The sequence below is a fragment of the Cydia pomonella genome, chromosome 16 (genome assembly GCF_033807575.1).
Source record: "Cydia pomonella isolate Wapato2018A chromosome 16, ilCydPomo1, whole genome shotgun sequence".
Lineage (NCBI taxonomy): Eukaryota > Metazoa > Arthropoda > Insecta > Lepidoptera > Tortricidae > Cydia > Cydia pomonella.
Genome location: NC_084718.1, coordinates 9,502,670 through 9,524,436, shown reverse-complemented (window position 1 = coordinate 9,524,436; position 21,767 = coordinate 9,502,670). Strand labels below are relative to the sequence as shown.

The 21,767-nt window shown below is 44.8% G+C and overlaps 2 protein-coding genes and 1 non-coding gene across 3 annotated transcripts; all 3 read left to right on the top strand.

The window, feature by feature from the left end:
- Window positions 1-47: 47 nt before the first annotated feature.
- LOC133526107 (pre-mRNA 3' end processing protein WDR33) lies at window positions 48-3,565 on the top strand. Its single transcript, XM_061862578.1, is given in 3 exon segments — window positions 48-611; window positions 715-1,515; window positions 1,517-3,565. Coding segments are annotated over 2 exon segments (2,637 nt in total). The 5' UTR covers window positions 48-611; window positions 715-732; the 3' UTR covers window positions 3,371-3,565.
- Window positions 795-19,864, top strand: LOC133526126 (protein smoothened). Its single transcript, XM_061862606.1, has 11 exons — window positions 795-925; window positions 4,764-5,427; window positions 6,419-6,632; window positions 9,465-9,585; window positions 10,137-10,215; window positions 10,468-10,692; window positions 11,285-11,486; window positions 11,908-12,075; window positions 14,499-14,699; window positions 16,054-16,330; window positions 19,362-19,864. Exons 1-11 carry the CDS (start codon window positions 914-916, stop codon window positions 19,482-19,484), a joined length of 2,286 nt encoding a protein of 761 aa, XP_061718590.1. The 5' UTR covers window positions 795-913; the 3' UTR covers window positions 19,485-19,864.
- Trnas-gcu (transfer RNA serine (anticodon GCU)) lies at window positions 5,909-5,990 on the top strand. Its single transcript has one exon. It is a non-coding gene; the product is annotated as a tRNA-Ser (tRNA).
- Window positions 19,865-21,767: the final 1,903 nt, after the last annotated feature.

Here is a 21,767-nt window from a genome sequence, read left to right as displayed (position 1 = left end):
AATTGATTTTTGGTTGATCAAGTTCGCACCCAATATAACCAAGTAGCCGCTATAGAAGGTTATGACAGTTCAGATTAACCGACTCGTGAGCGAACCGCGGCGCGAAGCGATCGCGAGTGTGGAGTCTTGCAAGTCCGCGCTTCGCGTTTCCTTTGACGCGGGCCAAATACCGACAAAAAACGGGGAATAAGGCGCGAAGGCGTGAACAATCTGCGAAATCGACGCGAGGGCCTTCCACACTCGCGTTTGCGGCTTCGCGCCTCGATTCGCGTACGAGTGTGGAGGGCCCTTATGATACGATGTAACAACTTGGCACTTGGCAATCTTAATATAAGGTACTGGAATATTTGATAGTGAATAGCTCGTGTGATCTTAATTTCTTGTCTATGCATAAAGTAACAAAACAAAATCCAAAATACTTTGTCTATGGTTACGCTTATAGCGTAGCGTAGCGTATCTTTTTCTCTTTATAATAGGAAATAGGTTAATATTCGTGTTATTTTACTGCAAATCCTTTTTTTCACTTAAATGTAAATATATTGTGCTAAAATGTGTGTTGTGTTGTTTTGATTAAAGCCGCGTAGAATGTTATAGCGACTCACGTTGACAAGGTAAGGATTAACGAGTGTAAAATAAATGACCACAAATTGTGTTGGCATCGGTTAAATCAAGATTTATATAGCTGTAACTATAACAAAATGTTTCTCCAACTAGGTATCGAAGTCAGTAGCTATGGATTTCGGACACCCGCCACCGAATATGGGGATGCCACCACCTGGCATGGGTGGTCCAATGGGCCCTCCAATGGGTCCGCCAATGGGTCCACCTGGACGCAACAACATGCGCCATAACTTTAGACCTTTCAACTACCAGATGCGCTTCCCGCCTCAAGGTCCTCTGAACATGACTCAAGATGATTTCGATGGTAAACGTTTGCGTAAATCTGTTATGCGAAAAACCGTAGACTATAACGCTGCCATTATTAAAGCTTTAGAGTGTCGCGTTTGGCAGAGGGATTGGCGAGACAGACACGCTCTGCAGCCTGACGCTATGTACACTCCCGATCTGTTGCCGCCTCCCTCATACCCTGATAACCCTATTAACGCGGTCACCACACGATTTGTCAAAACTGCCACTAATAAAATGAGATGTCCCATTTTTGCCGTAGCTTGGACACCGGAAGGTCGAAGGTTAATAACAGGGGCATCGTCTGGAGAATTTACGTTGTGGAATGGTTTAACATTTAACTTTGAAACCATTCTACAAGCACATGATTCACCGGTCCGTTCAATGGTGTGGTCACATGGGGAAGGCTGGATGGTGACTGGTGATCATTCTGGGTTTATAAAATACTGGCAGAGTAACATGAACAACGTAAAAATGTACCAAGCCCACAAAGAAGCTGTTAGGGGTATTAGCTTTAGTCCCAGTGACTCTAAAATTGTTACATGTTCTGATGATGGAACTTTGCGTATATTTGACTTCTATAGATGTCAAGAAGAAAGAATATTGAGAGGGACATGGTGCAGATGTCAAGTGTGTACAGTGGCATCCTACCAAGGCACTTATTGTGTCAGGCAGCAAAGATAACCAGCAACCAATAAAGTTATGGGATCCTAAATCGGGAACTGCTCTCTCAACACTGCATGCTCATAAGTCAACTGTCATGGATCTGAAATGGAATGACAATGGAAATTGGTTAATAACAGCATCTAGAGACCATTTGCTCAAATTATTTGACATTCGTAAACTAGGATCTGAATTACAAATATTTAGGGGCCACAAGAAAGAAGCCTCAAGTGTAGCATGGCACCCAACTCATGAGGGTTTATTTTGCTCTGGTGGCTCTGATGGTGCTATACTGTTCTGGAATGTTGGAACTGATAAGGAAGTTGGATGCATTGAAGGTGCTCATGAATCCATAGTATGGACGATGGCATGGCATCCATTAGGCCATATTCTGTGTTCAGGGTCTAATGATCACACATCTAAATTCTGGACAAGAAACCGGCCAGGAGATCTAATGAGAGACAAGTACAACCTTAACACTCTGCCGCCTGGTGTCCAAGATGACCATGACTTAGAAGAGCCAGCAATCATCCCTGGCATGGGTCCAGAAGATAAAGTAGAGATATTTTCTTCTGATAAAGATGCAGACAAAGTTATACCTGGTCTTGATTTAGATACAACATTGATACCAATGGAGTTTGAGAAGAAAGTAAAGAAAGTTCCATATAGTAAACCCATTCCCAGAAACTTCCAAGCGCAGTGGAATCATGGTCCCACTGCTGATGATGCAACAACAGAAGCCTTGACACAAGCATTAGTGGAATCTGTTCCTGGGGCAGTGCCGCTGACACAAATTACTCCAACAGCAATATTCATTTATGGAAAACTTATAACTGTAGATCCTGGCTCAAAACTAGAAAAAGCTATTTCAGAAGGCCCTGTAGCTCTTAAAAAGTACATAGCAACAGGAGAAATAGAGGAGCTGCATGATGTCATGCCACATCTAGAAGAAGATGTAGATGAAGATACCTATAATCAACCCTTTGAATATCCTGCTGCTGATCGCAACCATGACGGACCTGAGAATGATGAGGAAATGGAAGATCCATTTGCACATGAGAATTATGATGATAGCAACATGGATGACATGGGGGAGCAACCAGATCAAGACTTCAACCAGTCCATGAATAATATGAGACCAATGAATAATATGCCTCCAATGAGTAATATGATGGGGCCACCAATGCCAATGGGTAATATGGGTCCAATGGGTGGTCCACCTATGAATAATGTGCCGCCTCACATGGCAGGAATGCCACCACCCATGGGCAATATGCCACCTATGGGCAATATGCCACCAATGGGTAATATGCCTCCTATGGGTAATATGCCTCCCATGGGCACCATGCCCCCTATGGGCAACATGCCACCGATGGGGCCGCCGCCTATGGGCAACATGCCTCCTATGAATATGAATATGCCTCCTCCTAGACCACCTTTCACTGACAACGGATTTAACAATAAAGGACATTTTGAGGCTGGTTTCGACAACCAGTACCAACAAGACAATGAAGAGTATAATAACGACGAAGATCAGTCATACCAAGATCAAAATAATTATGAGGAAGAATCATATAATGATGATGGCGACGACTATTCGCGCAATCAGAGATGGGGCAGTGGAGGGTATAGAGGTAGGAACCAGGATAGAGGAAGAGGGCAGGATAGAGGCAGAGGTCGCGGTATGAACGGGCATGGTGGGCGCGGCAACAGGCGCGGCCAGCGCGGGTCACCGTGGCGAGGCCGCGGCGGCGGCTCTAACCGCGCTTTCCGACGCGGCGGCAAGTCTGTGCCCAACTAGTATTCCGACCTCTACCATTGGTCGCGCCCTGAGTACGCAATAACTTTTAAGTTGAGACATTGAGTGTAAGTGTAAAGACGATTATTATGTGATGAAGTTGCGAATAGTTGTATATAAGTTTGTTTCCAGCTTGTATTTTATTTTCTAAGCTGAAAGTTCTGAAAATAATAAAATTTATATTTAAAAAAAAAACAATGTTTTATACAGGTGTTCCATTTCATGCGCCGGATCTAGGTAAGTTAAACTGTCCTATTTGTTAATTAATTCGAACTGTGAACTCTTGCACATAACGTGTTTGTATGCTTCCAGGTAATTTATCCGAGGATGAGTCAGCCCACTTAGTCGCCCGAGGCGCTGGACTCCACAAGTCTCGGGACAAGGCTACGCCACTGCAATCACGTGAGGCGTCATCAAATCGCAACATCTTATAGTAAGATCCCGGTATTTTTTGATTTGTTTTGTTAATAAAAAATAATAAAGATACACCCATTCCTTTCTATGTAAATATTTGTTTATGTAGGACTGATTGTTGATTGAATAAATAAAAATAAAAAAAATTGAAAGAAAATAAAGATAACACCATGTCCAAGGCGTACCCCGTCCTCGACTGAACCGCAGCCAACACATTGAAGTTGATATCTTTTATGTGCATGATCTACCTAGTGTACCTACTTATCTAATAAGTATTTTCTTGTGTAATAAACATGTTGTCTACTTCTTTTTTCAAGTTAACCTTAATTTTAAAAGCACATTCTTATTCACTTTTTTGCCGTTATAGACTCGTATAGTAAGAACAGAAACGTTCATATATTTTTATTATAATATACATTTTAAGATTTTTATAGAATTATAAATTAGAATTAATAAAACATTATGTTTTGCTTTTGGTACAGTATTTTTCAATCTATCAGATTTACCTAGCAGCTTTATTTAAATATTTAATAGATTCTTTTATTTATTTACAAAATTTGCAATCTTACGTGTATCAGATATATTCTGTATTAAAAATATACGGCAAATGAATTCAGAGCACACTTCAAATCTAGGCTGAGCAGTGTTTAGGTGTTGAAATTACAGGTTTCTGGACTCTTCTGGTATGATAAATATGTGTTGGCAAGGCATATTAGGTACCTATACCCATCAGATATCCTTGCTCCTTGGACAAATTACACGTATCATTTAAATAAAGTTTTATTACTAAGAGCATTATTTTTCCACAACACTGTAGAACACAATAAATATCTGAAATTTCAAAGGGTTTTATTTGACATCGCCCTGCACCTACATAAATAAAGAATACTTGAGAAATTGAAATGCAGTTTAATTTTTTTAGAGTAATGTTTCTCTGGGAGGGTATAGCGGGTGGCAATAAAGGATGTTTCCGTTGTTACAGATGAGTGTCGCGAGGAGCCTGTGCTGGGTCATAGCCGTCTCGGTATGCGCAGCCATGCACAGCAGCGGCGGCGACCGCAACTCCATAGGGAGAGAGTTCGACGCAAACCTCACAGACCACCTCGAGGCAATAAACGGCACGCCAAACTACAGACTGATAAAGCCAGACAGAAACACGCAGTGGTACCCTTCTACAGGGGAAATCAAGATCGACTACTGCGTGAGACAAGCTAAATGCGAACAGCTAATCAACAGAACTTGTCTAGGCGTCGAACTGCCCTATGACCAAACTAGCGTCCATCTAACATTCTTCCACACGCAGCAAGAGATACAAAATCAATTGCAATTATATACACATTTAATTAATGTGCCAAAATGCTGGGCCGTCATACAGCCCTTCCTGTGCTCTACGTTCATGCCTAAATGCGAGAATGTATTAGGCAAAGACATGGTGTATTTGCCGTCGTTCGAGATGTGCAACGTGACGATGGAGCATTGCGCCATCCTTTACAATACCTCATATTTTCCTTCCTACTTGAAGTGCAACGAGACACTGTTCCCGCCGAAGTGCGAGAACCCGGCGAAAGAGAAGATGAAGTTCAACACGACTGGCAAGTGCTTGCCGCCTCTCATACACACGGAGAAACCCTTACATTTTTATAAAGGTCAGTTGAGTTTATAGAAGGTTTGTCGCAGAAATCATCATTATTAAATAGGCGGGTCCACACAGAGCGAGCCGTCTCACGAGGAAATTACTGCGCCAAGCAGCTCGGTCGGTCGAGCGAGACGTGGCTCGCTCGGGCGAGTAATGCGGCCAAGCCACGTCTACACCGTCTGAGCTGCTTCGCGTGGCATTATCCTCTCGAGGCAGCTCGTTCTATATGGACCCGCCTAATCTTAAATCGGACTTCCGAGCAAGTGCAGCTAGCGTGTCACTAAACATTTTGCTAATAGGAACGATAAGCCCAATTAAAATTTGCCAAGTAATGCGTAAAACTACTTTTTTTGCTGCGATAATATATTCGTTACAAAAATACGTGACTAATTAAAAATACTTCACTATCGCGCATTGATATCATTGGACCCTTCGCGCTCTAAGTCACGTTCATATCTCTAGCAGCCTTTAATTTCACCACGTTGTCATAAGACGAGGTGGCCGAGTGGTTAAGGCGTTGGACTGCTAATCCAATGTGCTCTGCACGCGTGGGTTCGAATCCCATCCTCGTCGATATTTTTTTATTTTTTTTGTTTTTCATGTATCAAGTTACGAGCTTGTTTATGTTTCGGCAATAAATTCAGATTAGATGAAAGTACCTACACATGTAAATCATTTCTAATTTTTTGGTGGACTTAGCAGTTGACATATTTTGTGGGTCTCATGATACAATACAATGTTAGGCCCAAACTAACAAAAGTAATAAATAGAATTACTCTTTTTTTTGAACACCTCAAAAAAAGATACACTATACAACTTAAACCAGGCCTTACCTTTAAAAGTATGTTTTGTAGTTCCCCACATCTAACGACATTGTGCTTTCCTGGTTTTATATTTATTGGCCCTTCATTACCTTCAGGTACCTACATTTTGGAACAGTATTTAATTTGGTCGATAGCTATACTGCAGACGATGAATGATAATGATAACTATTAATGCAGGCATACCTAACTGCGGCCTGCCGTGCCAGGACCCCCTGTACACCGAGGACGAGCACCAGCAGATCCGGCGGCTGATAGCGTGGGGCGCGGGCGGCTGTCTCGCGCTCAACTTACTCACCGTCGCCACGTTTCTTATTGACTGGCGAAGCGCGAACAAATATCCCGCGCTGGTTATCTTCTACATCAATGTGTGCTTCGCTGTAGCTAATATGGGGTGAGTTAATACCTGTATACGTAAAAAAACTTAGCCAACTCAAGGCCTGGTGGCTATGTGCAAGGCGCGGGCGGCTCTCGCACTTCTCCAACATACATTTTTTGAGTTAGCCAATGCTATTATATAACTATTTTAACTATAGTTAGGTTATACTCGTACATAAGGAGCAGAATAACACTTCCATACTCATACTTTATTAATAATATAAGTTACAGGTCAGGCTTACATATAAAATAAATGGATTCAATCGACAAATTAGCAAATCAATTATGATTACTAACATTAATTATTATTAATAACATTATTTGTTTATTAATTACACTACTTATTTATACATATTTTGATGTCAAATATGTAGATGTAGATGTAGTGTAGGGACGCCCGGCCGGAAGCAGGCGGGCTGTCGATCGCGTGCTGCGTTCATTCAGCCCAATTCCCTGAAGTTGGAGCTGCAGGTTACAGTCCTGGCGGCATTCCCATACCAATCTCCTCAAATCTTCTTGTTTTCCTGCAGAACAGAAGGACATCTTTAAGTTCGACGTCCTTTAGTTCGTTTTCTATTAGTGAGTCTCTACCGAATGTATTATATCGCAGTGCCGCGTACATGATACATTCTGCTAGTAGGTGGAAGCTAGTTTCCTCCTCGCCACAGTGTGGACAGGAGGCGTCTCTATTTATTTTCATCAGAAGAGGTCAAATATTCTTCGACACTATAAAACGGCCGCTCAATAAGCCAATTTTTGAGTTTGGACTTTAAACTCGCCAGACTAGGCGCATCAGATATGGATGCTGGTAAGATATTGTAGACAGAGGGGCCCATGAGGGGGCCATATTTATTTTATTACCTACGAACGAATGTGTTTTTGTTGATTAATTTTCATCTATACTTGTTGTTAAACGTACGCTTGCCTCTGTCTCTCTCGGTGTGCTAGAGCTCGTTAGCAAGTGCACATTTTTCGCTTGTCTAGGCGCCACTAAAGGCATCTTGTACAATTTGTACAAGGTAAACGTGTCAATATTGGAACGCCTATAACCTATCTGGAGTTATTATAATATCATTGGAGTTGGCGCGCAGATTGTATATGGGTCGTATTTATCTGACTGTGATTATGGTCAGAGACCACATACATAGACCTTGTTGCAATCGTCATGCTAGCATGCACATGTGAAATCAGATACCTACTGCTACTGTGATATTTGGCTTAGATTTGGATACTAATATGACAATATACATATAATTCTGTTATTTTACGCATATGGCGTGACCTCAACTCAATTTTTTTAACATCCTTTATGAACATCATAGTGATGTTATGTCACTGATAACATGTTTTTAGGGTTCCATACCCAAAGGGTCAAACGGGATCCTATTACTGAGACTTCGCTGTCCGTCCGTCCGTCTGTCTGTCACCAGGCTGTATCTCATGAACCGTGATAGCTAGACAGTTGAAATTTTCACAGATGATGTATTTCTGTTGCCGCTATAACAACAAATACTAAAAACAGAATAAAATAAATATTTAAGGTGGGCTCCCATACAACAAACATATTTTTTTTGCCGTTTTTATAAATAATGGTACGGAACCCTTCGTGCGCGAGTCCGTTTCGCACTTGCCGGTTTTTTGTTTCTACTCGAGTTATACCCTAAAACCGTTTTTGTTCTCGGGTTGGTCCCGGCTCATGAGAGCCTGGGGTCCGCTTGGCAACTAATCCCAAGAATTAGTGGTCACTAGTTTTTACGAAAGCTACTGCCATCTGACCTTACAACCCAGAGGGTAAACTAGGCGTTATTGCGATTAATCGGGTTTCACGATGTTTTCCTTTACCAAAGCAACTAGTTGGTAAATATCAAATGATATTTCGTACTTATAGGGTATATGAAACCTATTGTCCAATTTCATATATTTTATTTATTTTTATCTATTTCCACACATACAATTATCATTACAGGCGGAACCCAATGCGATAATTTAGCAACAAATTAAATGTATTCGCTATGTGCACGACTGTCACGCAACCTAGTGTCCGCAAGTCTTGGGGAAAACGTCAATTCACTTCATCTTATAAAACGACTCCAAAACTAAAAACTACTGAATGGATTTTCATACGACTTTGATCTATTAATAGAGTGATTCTTGAGGAAGGCTCAGGTATATAACTTGTTAAGGTTTTGTGTAAATTGGTTGAAATATAACGATGTTGTCGGAAAAAATCACGCTGGCTAGGAGCTTTAATCGAAAACGCTGCCTAATCCGTTTGAGCTATAACAACACAATGTATGGTGGGGTTGTTTCTCATTCATAGGTCTACAAAAAAGTCCGAAATACTAAGTATAATACTATACCCCTTTTCAACTTCTAGAAAAAGATCACGTAATATGTGGCATTTGCAAAGCTATTTATATGGATACATTATTAACAATTATCAAATTAAATACTTTACGTTACTTATATTAAGCATTTCATACAGATTACAATGGTCCCTTACACCATACAATTTCAATGAATATTTCAGGAGAAATCGTAAATCAAAGTTTCATTTCGAACCATATAACTTGTACGAAACGTTAAAGACGCTATCCGCAGTTAGTTCTAATTTTTACCATCTTATGCGCTGGAATCGCTTTACTTACCCCCACCACGCACTTCGCACGGTCCCAATAAACAGATAAAAAAACAAGTACCAATAGGTATATCTAACAACTCAATTTTTAACCTACATACTATCTATTAAATATAACAAAGAGTTAATACTGCTACTTTTGTGAATTCACTCATCGTACATGAAAATATGTTTGCGTAAGGCTTATACGACTGTTTTCTTGTTCAACAGATGGCTCGTTCAGTTCGGCATCGGGTCCAGAGACGACATAGTGTGTTCTAAAGACGGGACCAGGCGGCAGGGAGAACCGTCCGCGGAGGAGAATTTGTCGTGCGTTGTTGTGTTTGTTCTTGTAAGTTTTTCCTATCCTAACCTTCCATATACTGTGTGTGGTGGTTAAAGATCCTGAGTACAAATCTCGATTGTGTGTATAATGCAAACGTTCTTGAAAACAAAATGCAAATAAATAACTAAAAATTCGGTTAGATTCTCATCATACACCAGACAAGAGGTTAAGAATTCGATTTGTATTTATAAATGAGCAACATAACCTTAATCAATTGTACCTATATAATAACTCTCTTAATACCTTCAAATTAAATTGTATGGGCTGCTAGTGCCATATACACCATTTATACAATATTTTTTGCTGATTTAATGATAAGTGAACACTAAAACTATGAAAAAATAAGAAAATAAACACTTTATTGATACTAAGTCTAACTATAAAAGCGCGACATTATTAATGATAGTTTGAATGAGGACACTGACACGCATGAAGGGTGCAAATTATGAATGTACTGACGGACGCGTATTTTATTGCTTTACGCGATTGTAAGTCATTTCGCTTAGATTGCAGTCGGTATGTAGACCATACAGTATAAATTTTGTATTGTTCTACAGGTGTATTACTTCATGATGGCAGCTTGCGTTTGGTTCGTGATATTCACGTATGCGTGGCATATGAGTTTTCGAGCTTTAGGTAATTATTATTAAAGAACTATAAGTAAACAGATGTTAATTTATTCTTTCATTGAGATTAAACGGAAATTAAAGAATGAGTGGAACAATTTACAATGGTTGCCTGAAAGAGATTGTTCTTTAGCGATAAGACTGCCTGTTGTCTGTCTCTATCTGTAATCAATGTTTTCTGAAACTGTATTTTTTATTGACTTGCGGAATACACATTATTCTATATATCTAATTTTGCATCATTATTGTCTTTGTTTTCTAGGTAAAATCCAAGACCGAATAGATAAGAAGGCGGCGTACTTCCACCTAGTAGCGTGGTCTCTACCACTCGTACTGACCATCACCACCATGGCCTTTGGGGAGGTGGACGGCAGCAGCGTGACGGGCATCTGCTTTGTGGGCTACGTCAACCACCCCATGCGGGCTGGGTTACTGCTGGTGCCGCTACTGCTGGTGCTGCTGCTGGGCGGGTACTTCCTGCTGAGAGGTTAGTGTGGTGGCTAGCTAACCATCGTTGTAGGTATCATCTGCGTCGAGGGTTACGTCAACCACCCGATGCGGGCTGGCTTACTTTTGGCGCCGTTACTGTTTGTACTGCTGCTGAAAGGTTGGTGTCGTTGCGGCCGTGGTCGGTCGTCAATGGCCGGAAGCATTCAAGGCAAAAAATCTGACTACCAGGAATATAGTTTTTAACGAGACAGCTTTCTTGATAACGCGGACTGAATGGCTTTGAACACTACTATTTCCTAATGCAATTTTTTATTGTAAGCAGGTCTGATGACTGGTACCATAAAACTGCAGCAAAATATGTTGAGAAATATGATTGTGATTCGTAAATCACTAGCGCAGTGGCGGCGCTAGGCGACGTAAGTGACTCGACGAGATTAATTTTGCGAGGTTTCTGCCATTTTCCATGTTGGAAATAAGACCGTGTTTTTTTAACTTCATAAATTTTTACGAGGCCCAAGAGCGTTGTCAACGTCACCGACGCCCAGTGCCATCACTGCGCTACCACGATCTCATAAGTGCCTGTCTGGGCTCATTAACGCTCCATTGGTTAACTATTGTTCTTTTTGCAGGCGTATTCTCCCTCGTAGCAGTTCGCGTGTCGAGCAAAGATGTGATCTCGGCGCGCGCCGCCAACAAGATCCGGCAGACCATCACGCGCTGCTCGCTCACGGCGGCGCTCGTGGCCGTCTTCATCTGCGTCACCTTCGCCTGCCACCTCTACGAGTTCCGCAACGCGGAGCTGTGGAAGGACTCCTTTAAGAACAACATCATGTGAGCACTTTTGATTACTTTTAGTCCAGCTATTGATTTTACACTTGACGAGAAAGGATTTAGTAATGTTTTCAGTTGGGGAGACTGCCATTTATTCGATCATCTCACCCTGAGAAAAGTAGGTTTCATTGGGTTGGTCCAGTTTCCTCGCAATGTTTTCCTTCACTGCTTGACTTGTCAAGTAAAGACGCCGCGAACAAGGTCCCTCAGACCATCACGCGATGAGCTTAGGTGGTAACCCATAAAAAATTAAAAAGAGAAAAAGAATCAGAACCTAAATTACGAGTTCGAAAATTGGTCACTCGTATTCGTAGTCGACCGCCGCAGGGGCCGCTGCATGGAATCGTTCTGCATTAGGCTAAGTATAATGTAAGCTCATTATTATAATTTTCTACGTGTAAGTGAATAGATGTTGTTGCAGCTGCCGCTTGGAAGCGCTGAGCTCGGTGCGCGTGTGCTCGGCGGGCGCGCGGCCGTCGCTGTCGGTGCTGCAGCTGCGCCTGCTGTGCTGCTTCGCGGCCGGCGCGCTCATGGCCTCCTGGACCTGGACGCCCGCCGCCGCCGCCGCCTGGCGCCGCTACCTCGCCAGGTACCTAGCCTACACGGAGCTGCGCCTGCTGTGCTGCTTCGCGGCCGGCGCGCTCATGGCCTCCTGGACCTGGACGCCCGCCGCCGCCGCCGCCTGGCGCCGCTACCTCGCCAGGTACCTAGCCTACACGGAGCTGCGCCTGCTGTGCTGCTTCGCGGCCGGCGCGCTCATGGCCTCCTGGACCTGGACGCCCGCCGCCGCCGCCGCCTGGCGCCGCTACCTCGCCAGGTACCTAGCCTACACGGAGCTGCGCCTGCTGTGCTGCTTCGCGGCCGGCGCGCTCATGGCCTCCTGGACCTGGACGCCCGCCGCCGCCGCCGCCTGGCGCCGCTACCTCGCCAGGTACCTAGCCTACACGGAGCTGCGCCTGCTGTGCTGCTTCGCGGCCGGCGCGCTCATGGCCTCCTGGACCTGGACGCCCGCCGCCGCCGCCGCCTGGCGCCGCTACCTCGCCAGGTACCTAGCCTACACGGAGCTGCGCCTGCTGTGCTGCTTCGCGGCCGGCGCGCTCATGGCCTCCTGGACCTGGACGCCCGCCGCCGCCGCCGCCTGGCGCCGCTACCTCGCCAGGTACCTAGCCTACACGGAGCTGCGCCTGCTGTGCTGCTTCGCGGCCGGCGCGCTCATGGCCTCCTGGACCTGGACGCCCGCCGCCGCCGCCGCCTGGCGCCGCTACCTCGCCAGGTATCTAGCCTACACGGAGCTGCGCCTGCTGTGCTGCTTCGCGGCCGGCGCGCTCATGGCCTCCTGGACCTGGACGCCCGCCGCCGCCGCCGCCTGGCGCCGCTACCTCGCCAGGTACCTAGCCTACACGGAGCTGCGCCTGCTGTGCTGCTTCGCGGCCGGCGCGCTCATGGCCTCCTGGACCTGGACGCCCGCCGCCGCCCCCGCCTGGCGCCGCTACCTCGCCAGGTACCTAGCCTACACGGAGCTGCGCCTGCTGTGCTGCTTCGCGGCCGGCGCGCTCATGGCCTCCTGGACCTGGACGCCCGCCGCCGCCGCCGCCTGGCGCCGCTACCTCGCCAGGTACCTAGCCTACACGGAGCTGCGCCTGCTGTGCTGCTTCGCGGCCGGCGCGCTCATGGCCTCCTGGACCTGGACGCCCGCCGCCGCCGCCGCCTGGCGCCGCTACCTCGCCAGGTACCTAGCCTACACGGAGCTGCGCCTGCTGTGCTGCTTCGCGGCCGGCGCGCTCATGGCCTCCTGGACCTGGACGCCCGCCGCCGCCGCCGCCTGGCGCCGCTACCTCGCCAGGTACCTAGCCTACACGGAGCTGCGCCTGCTGTGCTGCTTCGCGGCCGGCGCGCTCATGGCCTCCTGGACCTGGACGCCCGCCGCCGCCGCCGCCTGGCGCCGCTACCTCGCCAGGTACCTAGCCTACACGGAGCTGCGCCTGCTGTGCTGCTTCGCGGCCGGCGCGCTCATGGCCTCCTGGACCTGGACGCCCGCCGCCGCCGCCGCCTGGCGCCGCTACCTCGCCAGGTACCTAGCCTACACGGAGCTGCGCCTGCTGTGCTGCTTCGCGGCCGGCGCGCTCATGGCCTCCTGGACCTGGACGCCCGCCGCCGCCGCCGCCTGGCGCCGCTACCTCGCCAGGTACCTAGCCTACACGGAGCTGCGCCTGCTGTGCTGCTTCGCGGCCGGCGCGCTCATGGCCTCCTGGACCTGGACGCCCGCCGCCGCCGCCGCCTGGCGCCGCTACCTCGCCAGGTACCTAGCCTACACGGAGCTGCGCCTGCTGTGCTGCTTCGCGGCCGGCGCGCTCATGGCCTCCTGGACCTGGACGCCCGCCGCCGCCGCCGCCTGGCGCCGCTACCTCGCCAGGTACCTAGCCTACACGGAGCTGCGCCTGCTGTGCTGCTTCGCGGCCGGCGCGCTCATGGCCTCCTGGACCTGGACGCCCGCCGCCGCCGCCGCCTGGCGCCGCTACCTCGCCAGGTACCTAGCCTACACGGAGCTGCGCCTGCTGTGCTGCTTCGCGGCCGGCGCGCTCATGGCCTCCTGGACCTGGACGCCCGCCGCCGCCGCCGCCTGGCGCCGCTACCTCGCCAGGTACCTAGCCTACACGGAGCTGCGCCTGCTGTGCTGCTTCGCGGCCGGCGCGCTCATGGCCTCCTGGACCTGGACGCCCGCCGCCGCCGCCGCCTGGCGCCGCTACCTCGCCAGGTACCTAGCCTACACGGAGTGTAAGAGTGAGAGCTTCCAAGTGACGAATTGACGATCGTTTATAGAAAACGCCTCCCGAAACATAAATGATGGTATTAAAACGATTTTTGAGTTCGTTTCCATCTACCAAATACTCCCGATGAATTTTTACTTTTTGTTTGGTCGTCGTCGTCATGTCGACCGCGACCCTGTCTCCGATACTTCGCTCCTGGAGCGGGTCGTCTCGACGTTTTTCCATGTGATGTATATGTATACAGAAAGTGCGGGTGCTCGGTGGAGGCGGAGACGACGCGGCGCGCGCGCAAGCACGAGCTGATCGCGCGCGCCTACCGCCGCCGCGGCGAGTTCGCGGCGCGCGGCCGCCTGTCCATCAGCCTGGGCGGCTCGCGCCAGGACCCCGTGGGGCTGTGCCTCGACCGCTCCGAGCCCGCCGACTACCCCGACAACAAGCACGAGAGGTCAATAACAATAATACACCTATCTTACTTCAGAACAATCTTGTAATGTGAGTGAATGAGCTCGAACATAATTAATTAAGCCACGGATAGACTAGAGAAGACGGGGGAAGTGCCACGACGTTGCCGACATGAAGCGGTGGTTGCCGAGTGGATAAGACGTCCGTTTTTCAATCCGGAGGTCGGGGGTTCAAATCCTGCCTACTACCGATTAGTTTTTCGGAAGTTATGTACGCAATATAATTTGATATTTACCACTAGCTTTTCGGGGAAGCGCCGGTGGCCTAGCGGTAAGAGCGAACCCCGGCTCGTACCAACGAGTTTTTCGGTATGACGATGACGACGACGTACGAGTATGTACGAAATATCATTTGATATTTACCAGTCGCTTTTCGGTGAAGGAAAACATTGTGAGGAAACCGGATTAATCCCAACAAGGCCTAGTTCACCCTCTGGGTTGGAAGGTCAAATGGCGGCAGTTGCTTTCGTAAAAACTAGTGCCTATGCCAAATCTGGGGATTAGTTGTCAAGCGGACCCCAGGCTCCCATGAGCTGTGGCAAAATGCCGGGACAACGCGAGGAAGAAGATTTACCACTAGCTTTTCGGTGAAGGAAAACATCGTGAGGAAACCTGCATACATCTACGAAGAAATTCAAAGCTGTATGTGAAATGCCCAATCCGCATTGGGCTAGCGTGGGGACTATGGCAGTGGAACGTATATAAGGTGAATTATTATTATTATATGTCAGACGACATTGCGAGTCTTACATATGATGTCGCCCGACATGTCGAGCGAAGTCGCGGTATTTTACCCGACGTCGTTGGCGACACGTGGGACAATAGGGAATATTACCTGACACTCTGCGTAGGGGGTGCCACTACATAATCACAATCTGAGGGTCTACCGTAAAACAAAAAATATAAATTTCGTTATTTAACTTCTCTATCACTCTTACATATTTGATAGAAGAGGCAGATAACTAAATTTCGAATTTCGCGTTTCCCGGTAGGTCCTTTGTAAACAAACCGCCTTGATGCATCAATGTCATATTTTATTATCTGTGAAAAGAATAGTATGTTCATGGCATAGTATGTTCCAGTTACTCTATGGTTTACGAAAGGGCTAGTGCTGCACTCTGGCGGCAGGACATTGCAGTAATACTCCCTTTTGTCCCTAGTCTACCTGTGGCTTTAGCTGTAACTGAAACCTTAAATATGTTTTTTTTTGCGATGATGAAGACGTTGAACATCACTATCTCACTCAACAACAAGTTTGTTCGCTTAACCTATAAAATATGGAAAGTAGAGGTACTATAAAATGAGCACCGGTTTGACATGTTAGTTTTCGTATGGTAGTTGCGAGCTGTCGTCGTCGTGGGCGGCCAACCTGCCGCGCTTCGTGCGGCGGCGCGACGCGCTGGTGCTGCCGGCCGCGCAGGCGCACGCGCACGCGTCGCGCAGCTCCACGCCGGACCGGCGCCACTCGCAGGACTCGCAGATCAGCATCAGCCTGCGCCACGTGTCCGTGGAGTCGCGCCGCAACTCGCTCGACAGCCAGCTGTCCGTCAAGATCGCCGAGATGAAGACCAAGGTCGGCCGCCGCCGCACCAAGCACGGCAAGACTAAACGCAAGGTCACTATTATCCCTTTTTCGTTTCTAAGTATCTAACTTAGGCTCTGCGATAGGCAGACACTCATATTGGCACGTCAGTGCATATTGAGTGATCAGCACATTTAATGTAGATCTTGCGCCTCCACTCGATAAGGGATTTCCTCTTCTGTCACGTACAATAAATATATATAATGATAGAATAGCAAGTATTTGGGAGATTCAAGTGTACAAGCTGAGAGACAATACATCTGTTAACCTGTATACTGTGTTAGGTGATTCAACCCCTCCACCCCGGCGCTCTGCCTATTACATGGCGACCGTAGACACGAATTCTGTGTGAGGATACTGCGGATATAAAATCATCATGGACGACGACAATGAAGAGGACTTTGAGGACGAGTCGGTGGCGTCGAGCTTACCCAGTGATTTATTGTTTTGTTAATTTGGGTAATCAACGTACCAAGATGGGTGGTCTGAAACGGAGAATGAGATCATAATGATAAACGAAGGAAAATGTTATGGTAACCGCTGGCAGTATCAGTATTGCTTCATTGGCTTCGGCGGGTTTGGATTTGTCGGAGGTTCGGGATGTTGTCGGCTACGCGTCTGGTTACGCATTGCTGCCGGGTGCTGGAGTGTCAAGCGGTACGGCGAGCGATTCTTCGTGAAAATGTTTAGGTGATATGTTTATGCATGGTTTTTTGATAAAAAAAATTTCATGTGTTATATATGTGTTTATTTTGTTTAATGAATAGTCTAGATAAGTTATTAGGGGGGCCAAGTGTTAAAAGTTGGAGTCCTTAGTAGAGCAATATTAATTCCTTATTAATATAATTAATAAGGAAAAGAAGTTGCAGCTGTGGATTTTGATGTTGAGGTGAGCGGATATTCTCGGCGATTAGCAAATCGGGGATTTTTAATTTATTAAGGTCGGATACGGTACGAGTATCGAAAATTACCGATGTTTATTTAGAGATGCCTCTTTCTTTGCATTCTAAAAATGATTGTATCGAATTTGTTTCTGCACACTCAAACTATAATCGCGGTGCGATTAGTGCGATAAGCAAGGTCGAGGACGGGTGTTTTCGCGAGTAGTCAGAAATCATGTAGTTTCTGTACGTTAGACGGATAGTGCAATGTCAATGTTAGTCAGCACGTGATTTAGGTGGATTACATGTGTATGTAATGAATTGTGTTTTTCGTGTCTAACGAAGATTATGTAAATATTTCGTATTATAATACTAGTTATCACATAGATGTAACTTGTTTAGAAAGGGAATTATCAAGTTTTGTTTTTTACGGATTATAAATAGATAAGGATTACTGGTTGAGGATTCTAACGGATTATACTTAAACAAATAAACTGGACACGACACTATGATACTACGTCTTTGGAGCTTACCCAGCCTAGAGTAGTAGATATCATGAAAGGGACGCAGGAAGATACAGAATTGATAATTTGATAGAATATTCGGAACGACCCGGTAAAAATGACACTGATGATGTTGTTACGTAAATTCTGCAATTTGCATAAATCAAGATTCTCTATTAACGAAGGCACGCTTAGACGTATCGTTACGAGACTTGGTTATACAGTGCAGAAGTTTAAAATATGATACTGATAATGCTGTTGTGTGAACTCTACAATTTATATGAATCAAGATTCTCCATGAACGAAGGCACGCATAGACGTATCGTTACGAGACTTGATCATGGTATGAAAAGGTCCCAAAGTAGACATTAGGATTATTTATGGCTCTTCGTGGAAAAGTTTAAATATAGTAGAGTTGTTCTATATTAAAATGAGCACAAGTAAAAAGGATGTTACAATGTTGATTAATTAATGTCTTTCGCGCGGGACATGATGAATTTCCTAGGTTATGTAGGAACTATTTAGTTTTTACTTATAAACGAACTTACCGATCGGGAAATGATTTAAAGGATTATTACTGTTACTAAATAGTGGATATGCTGGTAGAACTAGAATGATTAACGGTATCCAGAAGAGGTACGAGTATTATTGGGAAAACTGAATTAAGTATGTAAAACGATGTAAAGATTGTCAGGAGCAGAAGTTTAGCAAACGGAAGGTAATAATTATAGTTATAATTTATAACTACCTATCACAGCTACAGCATCTGTTGAGGAGTAACTTTTAGATTGGTTGGACTTGGATAAAACATGATATAAGTATGTTGTAACTTTTAAATGTGAAATATTACTTGTGAAATGCAATGGTTGTGTTAAAAATAATTTAATTTTAAAAGGAAATTGTAATTCAAGCATTGTTAATTTTAAGGTGATTTAGTATTAATTAAGAATGAATGTTACAATAAATTAAATGACCTATATTTAGGACCATGTAAAATAAAAGACATAATAGGGTCTTATTTAGTACATAAGAATAGAGTAAAGTTGTATTACCAATAGTGTTCTTTTCAGGGGAGGGAACCCCTACCTTTTCAGGGGAGGTGCGATAGGCAGACACTCATATTGGCACGTCAGTGCATATTGAGTGATCAGCACATTTAATGTAGATCTTGCGCCTCCACTCGATAAGGGATTTCCTCTTCTGTCACGTACAATAAATATATATAATGATAGAATAGCAAGTATTTGGGAGATTCAAGTGTACAAGCTGGGAGACAATACATCTGTTAACCTGTATACTGTGTTAGGTGATTCAACCCCTCCACCCCGGCGCTCTGCCTATTACACTCCGGTACCTCGATCGATTGAAACGATGTCCGGTGTCCTGAAGTCGCGTAATCAAATCTCGTCTTTGTCCATTTTGTGTCATTCCCGGTAGCCGGTTAGCTGTTAGTGGGGCTCGCTTTGCCAACGAAGCTGATGCGCCCGAGACAATGATATGGTTAAATGTTTAGAGTCAGAGGATCTTCTCTTGTCGCTTATATACTTTTTTTAAATATTTTGTTTATTAGTGTTACGAATAATAGTTATTTGTGCTGAATTTGAATCCCAATCAATAATATACGTTTTTTTAAGAATTTTATTTGGCAAACTTGCTGAAAATTAAACGTTTTTTTTCTAGGCACGGTCTGTCAGGAAAGAAAGCACGCCATCTATAGAGAGCCAGATCAGCCGCTACTGGCTGCAGGCGGTGGCGGCCAACAACGACCCGGCCCGCGAAGAGGTCAAGTTTAGCTTCGATTGACCCGACATACCAAAGCGACGATATATTTAGTGCGTCTATTATTATAAGGCACCTTTTGATACAAACCACTGATCTCTATTTGAAAAGGTGTCACATAAAAATGATATTATTTAAGTACCTGAGTTCAAAGGTCTGTTGTTCCATAAGCTTTTTCTATGGAACTCGTTTGTCTGCAGCGCTAAAACGATGTTAAACTGACAGTTGCGTCAGATTACGCTGCAGTCAATGTTAGTTTATTACATGAGATCAGTGACATAAAGTTACGTTTTTAGGGGTCATACACGGACTTGTTTTCAGCCCGCCTAGTTTAAGAGTAATGTAACGTCCGGGCCGATGATGTTGAAGTGCTTTTCCACTGGTGCGGCTTCTATTTGTTGACAATATATAGGTATGAAATCTATTTTATAGCTACGTATTGTTTCGTTGGTGGAGAAGCATCATTAATTGGTGCAGTATTTTTGTAAGTCTTAACTGATTAATGCAGTTTTTAAATGAATAATTTGAATGGTGTATTCCCATCTGTGCCCGCCCCACGTGACCACCTCCATACAAGAGGCGGGCACAGATGGGAATGATTTGTATGTAGCGCCTATTCCCATATGTGCCCGGTGGGGACAGATGGGAATACACCATTTGAATTTGCTTAATGTTCTGTGATCCTACCATATCGTGATTTACGAATTAAATTCTAATGGCGAAATTACCAGTGCTAGAAATATAATGTTTGCAAATGATTTGCAAAATACTTATATTAAAATCATACATCTGCAAATAGTTTTAAGTGAAAACTTCGTTACTATGCGAAATTGACTAAATAAAATTGACATTTACTGCCTGATTTACATGCGTGCCAAGACTAGCCAAGCGTCTGGGACGCAGCTATGCGGTGGAATGAGTTAGCAATCTCGCTTGCTCCCTCTAACGCATAACTGCGTCCAGGGACGCTTGACAAGTCTCGCCACGTATGTAAATCAGGCTTTATAAATTTTGGATTCCTTATTGACTAAGGCAGCTTTTTATATATCATTATGATTGAAATATTTAAAAATCTAAAGACTGATCAGAATCTCTAATATTAGTTCTATACTGACAAAACCATGACATTATACATATTATTTTTGAATTTCATCTTAATAGCATGCATATTTATTCTATAAACCAGACACAAAGCAGGCATGCAAGTATGTGCCATAAATATTTTGTGTGTAATTTTGATCAGATAGAGATCGACTGATTATTTTTTATTAGTAGGTAGTTTAAATAAGTGATAATTTTAGATAAAAGTTTTCAACATTAGAGGATAAGTTAAGTTTTTTTATTGAGAAAATGTATTAAAATCTACATTTAACTATCAAATCGAATTTTCCTCAAATTTGTAATGAAATGTTGACATGTCTTACTTAAAATTAGGTCCTGGGTCTGGAAATACTACGTTTTTTACGCGAATTTCATGCAGCCTTACACACCTAGGCCTGTAAAGCAACCTTCTTTTGTTATTAAACGTCAAATTGTGACAAAACGTCTTGGCATTTAATCATCAAATAATAGTAGATTCGTAATTTGTTTTTAGCTGTGAAAACCTACGAATAAAATAAATTGACTACATTTTTTTTTATTTCATTGCAAGTTTGAGGAAAGCACTATACAAATCTCGGCGAGAAACCGGGTTGCCGGCCGCGTATCCCTATCCTATATATATATATATGTATATTTGGCCTGCAACCCATCGTTTCCCGGCCGCTATAGTAATGTACTGTAAACGCACACGAGCGGTTGTGAGACAGTTGTGAAATAGTGTTTTACGAGGCTTTAATAATAATAAGACTTCGAGCTACGCAGAATTCAACAGCGCAGTAAATGTTACGTCAGAATTATTTTTGTATTCTTAATTCAAATGGGAGTTATTTAATTCGAGCCAGAATGAAATTAAAAACCCACAGAATGAAAATGGTTTCATCTGTCAGGATGTTAGTTTATACTAGGGCGGATCCAGTTTATAGTCGGGAGAGGCCTCACATAGTGAAATGCTTTTTAAGTATCCCAACGTGAGAAGCCAGGGCCGGATTTAGGGGAGGGCATCCGGGGCTACTGCCCCGGGGCCTCCACAAGAGGGGCCTCCATAATAGAGAATTCGGAAAATTTACCATTTTATTTGGAAAAAAATTGGGGCCAGGGGGCCTCCACTCCTTTATTGCCCGAGGCCTCCAGACCTCTAAATCCGGCATTGTGAGAAGCTCTAATGAGCGTAATCGCTACTACAGCTTTAATGTTTTAACGACTCAT